Source organism: Engraulis encrasicolus, chromosome 7 (genome assembly GCF_034702125.1).
Source record: "Engraulis encrasicolus isolate BLACKSEA-1 chromosome 7, IST_EnEncr_1.0, whole genome shotgun sequence".
NCBI lineage: Eukaryota > Metazoa > Chordata > Actinopteri > Clupeiformes > Engraulidae > Engraulis > Engraulis encrasicolus.
Window position 1 is genome coordinate 53,566,539 of NC_085863.1, and position 7,500 is coordinate 53,574,038.

Genomic DNA, 7,500 nt, shown 5'->3' on the forward strand with positions numbered 1-7,500 from the left:
TCTTCTCTTCTCTTCTCCACTCTCCGCTCCTCTCCTCTCCTCTCCTCCATCTCCTCTTCTCCTCTCCTCTTGCCTCTTGCCTCCCGTCTTATTCTCTCGTCTACCTCTCCTCTCCTCCAACTCCTCCTCTCCTCTCCTCTCCACTGCTCTCCTCTCCTCTCGTTCTCTCTCCTCTCCTCTCCTCTCCTCTCGTTCTCTCTCGCTCTCTCTCTTCTCCTCCTCTCTTCTCCTCTCCTCTCCTCTTGTTCTCGCTCCTCTCCTCTCCTCTTCTCTCCTCTTCTCTCCTCCTGCATCTTTCCTCCTGTCTTCTCCTCTCCTCCACCTCCTCCTCTCCTCTCCTCTCCTCTCCTCCACCTCCTCCTCTCCTCTCCTCTCCTCATCTCTCCTCTCCTCTCCTCTCCTCATCTCTCCTCTCCTCTCCTCTCCTCCTGTGTCCTGGGACAGGAGGGGAAAGCACTGTACAGTACAGTAGGCCTGCTCCTGGCTGGCTCTGAAAGCTGAGATTTCCCCTGGCCACAGCTCGCTGTGTAATCAAACCCCCCTTACTGCTGATCAATGGTGGTGGCAACAATAAAGATCTGGCATTTGCTTTCCGTCCGGGCCGCCGCTTTGTTTTTCTGCCTTTGCTGGCTAAATATAGCCCGCTGTCTCTTTCACCCCTTCAACAGAGCTGTCGCCATGCCAACACTAACTGTCAAACTCCCCAGCATAAATATTTGGACTTGAACGCATCATGCTGTTCTCGCCTTTTCTCTCTCTCTCTCTTCTCTCTCTCTCTCTCTCTTTCTCTCTCTCTCTCTGTTTCTCTCTCTCTCTCTCGGTTTCTCTCTCTCCGTCTCTCCCTCTCAGGCTCTTTCTCTCTTTCTCTTTCTCTCTCTCTCTCTCTCTCTCTCTCTCTCTCTCTCTCTCTCTCTCTCTCTCTCTCTCTCTCTCTCTCACTGTTATGGCCAAACTGTGGTTAAGTGTTTCACTTGTGTGTCAACACCTGCTTGGAGCATTTGCATATTTTGACTGTCTTGTTTAGTTTGCCTTGTGCTAACACGGCCTTACACATGCGTCAGCAACATTGTGCAGTGCACATGATATTATTTGGGCAAGACAGAATTCCTTTCCTTTTTCCCCCTCTACTTCAACCCACAGCAGTCTCTCCCTCGTTGTCCGGGCATCGAATTGCCTACTTACATTATGGCATATAATTCTTCACAATGCATTCCTTTCTTGTCATTTGTAGATATTTATCTCCAGTATTGTTGAAAAGTGAAGCCGGTCTGAGATGTAGGATAACGCCACACTAGATAGACATGATGGCTCTGTGTGTGTGTGTGTGTGTGTGTGTGTGTGTGTGTGTGTGTGTGTGTGTGTGTGTGTGTGTGTGTGTGTGTGTGTGTGTGTGTGTGTGTGTGTGTGTGTGTGTGTGTGTGCGCGCGCAAGCCAGCATGTGTGTTAATGTGTGTGCATGTCTGTGAATATCTGAGTGTGTGTGTGTGTGGGTGCCTAGGTCTGCGTGTGCAAGCATTTGTGTTTGTGTGTGTGCATGCTCCAGCGTGTGCTTGTGTGTGTGTGTGTGTGTGTGTGTGTGTGTGTGTGTGTGTGCGCGTATGTGCCTAAATGCCTAAATGCCTGCATCTGTCTATTCACGCACAGCACACGTGCACATGTGCGTGTGCGTGCTTGTGCGTGTGCGTGCGTGTGCGTGTGCGTGCATGTGTGTGTGCGCATCTGTGTGTGCATGTGCGCGCGTCTGTGCGTGCGTGCGTGCGTGCGTGCGTTCAGACCTCTGTCCAGCCTCGGTGAATTAGAGTGAAAGGCTAAGACTGAGTAACCCTGTAAACAGAGCCTGTGCCCACAGCGTCAGCAGGACATGTAAGCACAATACAGGCTTTGGCAGCGCGCCCCCCGAGTTTACTTCAGGCCCTGATGGATTTGCGAGTGTGGCGACCCGACCAAATCCATCACTTTGGGTTTTGTTTAGTTTCTCTGGATGTGTATCTGCAGGATGGATCCCGTCTGAAGCGATGAAATGTCTTTTTTTGTTGTTGGTCTTTTCGAACATGTGCCGCTACGCTCTTGCTGTGGTTCACCACAGCGCCACTGAACCAAACCCAGAGGGGACGCGATCCATAACACCCTCTCCGTTGGTGGAGGTGACTGCAGACTTTGTACGCTTGTCCAGTTCCCACAACTTCACAGCCCTCTGCCTTTGATGATAAATAGTTTTCACACATCGCATTCTTTATTTTGAGAACATTGCACCAGGACAGTCGCCATATAGCCTTCGATGGGGTTTAATTCCGTGTAAAGGTACTGTTGTCTGTCTTTGAGAACAAACTGCACCGTTTTTTAAAAACTTTTTTTTACTTGTTTTGTTTTTTTGCTTCTTTCTTTCTTTCTTTCTTTCTTTTGGAGTGTGCACACAGTCTGCTGTCCACTTATAGGAATGAGGGGAGAGTTTTGCTGAATCTCGTGAAATGTACTGCGGATAATGTTCAAGCAATGCAACTTAAAGCTACTACTCATTTGTTGTTCCTGGAAGAAGCGGAAAAAAAAACGTGGCACTCAGGTCCATTGCGATTATAGTCTGTTTTTCTCTTAAGCTGGTCATGTTGTGCAACTCAGTTCAAGCTTAACTCATTCACCCTGAACATAAGAAAATGAAATGAGATCTAAAGAGATAAACAAAATATAAGAGATTAAATAAAAAGTAGAACATCATAGAGAGGCTAGGCGAATAAAAACAAAGTAAAACAAAAATACACTATGGTCTGTGACAGAAGTGTGTCTTCTCACTCAGGTTTAGGAAAAGGCACTGTGCCGTTTCATAAAAATCCTTCTTTTTCTGCCATCGTCATGGGTTATGATGTCGTTATGCTATTATTATAACCAGGACCAGGCTGGAACTTCCAGTCCAACGCTGCATGATGCCTGCTGCTTAGTAACCTCTCTCTGGGCATGTTAAGCTGCATGTTTGGCTGCTGTTGCTGCTGCTGCTGCTGTTACTGCATGCATCTGTTTCTGTGAAGAATCTGTCGGTGTGAAGAATCAATGAGCTGAAGTGTTTTTTTGATAAATAACACTCCCCCCAGTCCATCGTATCCCTTGTTTAAGACTTCTATCCCATTACATTCCATTATATCACATGTATCCATCAGTTTATCCATCCATCCATCCATTTATCCATCCATAAATGTATTCATTCATTATTCATTTATTCATCCTGCCATTCAGCCAGCCATCCATCAATCCATCAATCCATCAATTTATTCATTCCTTATTCATTCATTTATCCATCAATCAAACCAACATATCCATCCATCCATCCATCCATTTATTCATTCATTATTAATTTATCCATCCATCCATTTATTCATTCATTCATTCAACTCTTATTATGTTACTTCCCTTACTTCATGCATTTTACTACATTCATTTTATTTATTCATTTATTCATTCATTCATTCATTCAAGTCTTATGACTTAACTTCTTTGTACTTCCTTCATTTTACTTCATTCATTTACATTTTACTTCATTTATCCATCAATCAATCCATCATATCCATCCATCCATCCATCCATACATACATCCCTCCATTTCTCCATTCCTCGCTCATCCATCCTCCATCCCTCATTCTGAGTAAAGCCACCACCCTCCACTACTGTAGTCCTCTGACCCCTCTGCTCCGCTCCTCCCTCCCTCTGCCCCCCCCCCCCCCCCCCCCATCTGATCTCTCTCCTCACCCAGAGTTCCCCTCGTTCCCCCACGAGATCTCGCAGGGCCATCAGGGCCTGGGCGCCGCCATCGGGATGGTGGCCCTGGGCAGTTCCCTGCTGGTGGTGGCCGTCACCCTGCTGGGCGTGCTCTTCCACCGCCGCCAGCGCACCTTCAAGGGCGACTACAGCACCAAGAAGCACGTGCTGGGCAGCAGCAGCTACCGCAAGGGGGGCAGCCTCCCGCCGTACCCGGCCCTGCCCCAGGTGCTCATCTGCCCCGAGGAGGACGATGACGTCAAGAAGGCCCAGATGTACGGCCGGCCCATTAGCTTGACCGAGGACATCCACGAGCTGCAGGACAGCAGTGGCGGCGGCGGCGGCGTCTGCAGTGGCCGAGGAGGGGGCGGCTCGGAGCAGATGAACAGGTCCTTCAGCGTGGAGAGCGAGGTGGAAGGCTGCGGCTACGGCGAGCAGTGTTTCGCGTTTTACGACGAGAACGAACTGGAGATGTCGGTGGACATGGTGCCGCAGATGGACGGCTCGGTGATCTCGAAAGAGGAGTGGTATGTCTGAGAGCAGCCAGGCCAGGGAAGCTATGTACAGTACAGTTAGAGTTACAGTAGTCCCCGAGGCTAAATAATCTCATCAAGTCACGGCCAACGCCTCACTTTCAGCCACTCGCCTACCTCCTCCAAAGTCACCCACGAAGAGATCAACCTAACCATGCTAAGTTCAACTAAGTTTATATCACCGACCAGTATTTGGGCCTTGGGGAAAACACATTTCTTTTTTTTTCTTTTTTTGAAAAAGGAAAGCCATTTCCAGATATATTCTTACAGTGTTTCTTTGCTTTTTTTGTGTTCGTTCGATCATGTGCATCTGTTCCGCTATCTATCTGCTTTATTCTGCATTGATTTGACCGCCTTCAGTAATTCCATTAATTCTAAGAAGTGTTGCATATTTCTAGCCTAGGGTGATCATGCATTTTGCACATAGTTAATGTTGAGCACTTTAATGTGTTCGCACTCTCTCTCCCTCGCTACTTCTAGGAGCCTCTTACTTACAAGCCGAAAAACAAACACTGACAGTGGCCTCTTTTAAAATACTGCAGGTGTTCACCTTGTTTCTAATGTAGTACATTGTGGGGTTTTTTTTCGGTTCTCTTCTCTTAAGCTTACATTTCAGTGGTGGTGCAGACATAGTGAAGTCAGACATGTTGTAAATGTGTCTTCAGGGTTGATGTTTTTTTGTCTTTGGTAGTGGATGAAAAAGTTGCACTGATGTTTTTGGTTGGCTGTTTTAATTCCATGCGGTACTTTTCCTCATGCATTTATGCAGTGCAAATGTGTAAATAATCATCTGTAGTTGTATTCCCATAAGCACACTCACGGTTTAAGATCTCTCATTAGGACGTAAAAGCCTCTGCTATGATAATGTGCATTTAATTGTACCAGCTCTTGCAGTATGTGTGTGAAATGACATTACTTTGTGGGTATTTTCCACAAAAAAAGAGTGTACAACACAAACTAACTTCCATTGATGAAGGGTTTGTAATAACGCCAGGTAATTTCTAGGCCTTTTTTTCTGACAACTTCTGACAATCAAAAACACTTTTTTCTACAAAGTATACTGCATATCCAAGATGTTTACACGATTAACTGGACAATGAAATGGGACACAGGGAAAGTTGACCTGATGACGTATGGGTTTCTCTATTGGTGCCATGGTAAACAAAACAAAGAAAATGTTATCGTTGATTGACATCAACCCCTTTTGTGTAAAGATCGAAATTCAGTCTTGTAGACATCGGATGAGTAGGAATTTTGTGAGTGAGGACATCCAGTTTGCAGTCTGTCAAAAAATAATCAGTATTCACAAAAAGCCAGCATGGAATGCAAATGGACTATACCTTTTCTAACAATGTTTATATGTTGTCATATTGTAAATAAAAGTTATTGCACTTCAAAAAACTGCACCATAGAAACAGGTAACAGAAAATTAGATCTAATTGTGTGCAGTGGCTACCCGGTACGTGATTATGTATGTATGGTGATATGCGTTCATTTTGTTGCACAGAATCCGAGCTGCAGCTTCCAGCTGGAGAGTGAACAGATGTGTCCCAGGCTCTGACAGTAATACTTTGCCGTTGTGTTATCACTTGAATATCTAAAAAGACATTTACTAGAAATCTCCTGAAGGGTATTTCATCTGGTTGTGCTAACGTGCTGTGCGGTACTCCCACAACACAGCGTTTGTCCTTTTTTCATGTGGCGTCTACCATGACTCAGAGCAGGCTTGAACTATTTGCCACGCTTGTACTAAAGCCTCATGACTTCCACACCCCACACCCGGCTCAGTAATATGTATGTATGTATGTATGTATGTATGTATGTATGTATGTATGTATGTATGTATGTATGTATGTATGTATGTATGTATGTATGTATGTATGTATGTATGTATGTATGTGTATGGAACTCGACTGTGAAATTAGCATGTGTTTGCCAACAAACAAACAAAACAAACAAACCTATTTATCTTGGTTATATGCACATTGTTTTTTCCTCAGTCAAATTGCACTGTCAATGCAAATAATAAAACTTGTAATGGAAACCTGATACTGTAGTACTCACAGAGATATATTTACCCCATAATCACTTTTTTACCATTCATTGTGATTGCTGAGAAGTATACAAATGGGTCATTCATAAATACCTTGAAACTTGTTGTGAAACATTATGCCACCATGCCCTTTGCACTCAGTATTTCAATACTAAATATAGGCCTATCATTCACTGAATAAACTTGTACACTCATTCACTAAATGTACTTCTCTTCTTAGATGTAGCACAGAATAGAAACAGAAATACAATAGAAAGCCTTTATTGTAATTATACACAGCACACTAAGATCAATGTAGCCTCTTCTGTCTGTCCAGAGTTATACCAACATTAGTAACCGCAACCACAGTGACATCAGAAAGGTCACTCAGCTCGTTGACCGATTACACAGCGAAATTCTAGCCTGCAGAACACCACTATGATTAAAACAAATCTGGTCACCAAAAACAACATGTTTGAATACGCGGAACAGCACGGTAGAATGTCATAATCCAGTAATTAAGGGGTTGCTAAACAACATAATTGTCATGGAAGCGGATCTCATTATGCACAGTTGACCATAGCCTTTCAGAGAATACCCCCATGACGTGTGTTTTAAGAAGCCATAATGTAAGTAAAGAAGTGATAATGGGGGGACCAAGTCTTTCTTTTTTGCACGTCTCTTTTACCGTCAGGGGTCATTGGCTGAGTTAGCCTTTCGGGGAAGTGACCGCTGAGCCGCCTGTTTTTTTTGCCAGGGCTATTCATTTGCTGGCCTGAGGCTGCGGGCCACATGCGGCCCAGACAGGGCCCGGGTGCGGCCCAGACTGCTGAGCCTCCTTTCATGCTTTCTGCTGCGATTGCAAGTACCCAAAACACACTCTTGAAAAGCCGTTTTCGCAGCAAAAACTAAATAAAAGGCAAAAGCAAGCGAGCTGCCCCTAAACGAGAGATGTCAGAGCAGATTTGTGACAGACACGCTTTGTAAAGGGAGCCTGGTATTTACCCTAAAACAGACTATTGTCTTTTTCTTGGCCGGAGAGTGCTCATCGGCTCACAACTGTTGCCTCCCCCCCCAAAAAAAACAACACACACACACACAATAACAGCACAGCTTCTGCCCTAACAGATTAAATGGGGATTTTTTTTTCCTCTGGTTTATTGGCACTGACATCATAGCGCTATGAACAAG

General features: G+C 44.9%; 2 protein-coding genes across 2 annotated transcripts in view; both read left to right on the forward strand.

Moving 5' to 3' along the window:
• Positions 1-4,386, forward strand: part of nectin1a (nectin cell adhesion molecule 1a) — a 16,023-nt gene extending 11,637 nt beyond the window's left edge. The window contains exons 6-7 of the mRNA XM_063203990.1: positions 3,740-4,072; positions 4,109-4,386. Coding sequence (XP_063060060.1) covers positions 3,740-4,072; positions 4,109-4,281 — 506 coding nt within the window. The 3' untranslated portion in view covers positions 4,282-4,386. The remainder of the gene's footprint in view (positions 1-3,739; positions 4,073-4,108) is intronic.
• A 2,715-nt stretch (positions 4,387-7,101) lies between these two features.
• Positions 7,102-7,500, forward strand: part of LOC134451875 (hemicentin-1) — a 48,243-nt gene continuing 47,844 nt past the window's right edge. Inside the window, exon 1 of the mRNA XM_063202273.1 lies at positions 7,102-7,174. Coding sequence (XP_063058343.1) covers positions 7,102-7,174 — 73 coding nt within the window. The remainder of the gene's footprint in view (positions 7,175-7,500) is intronic.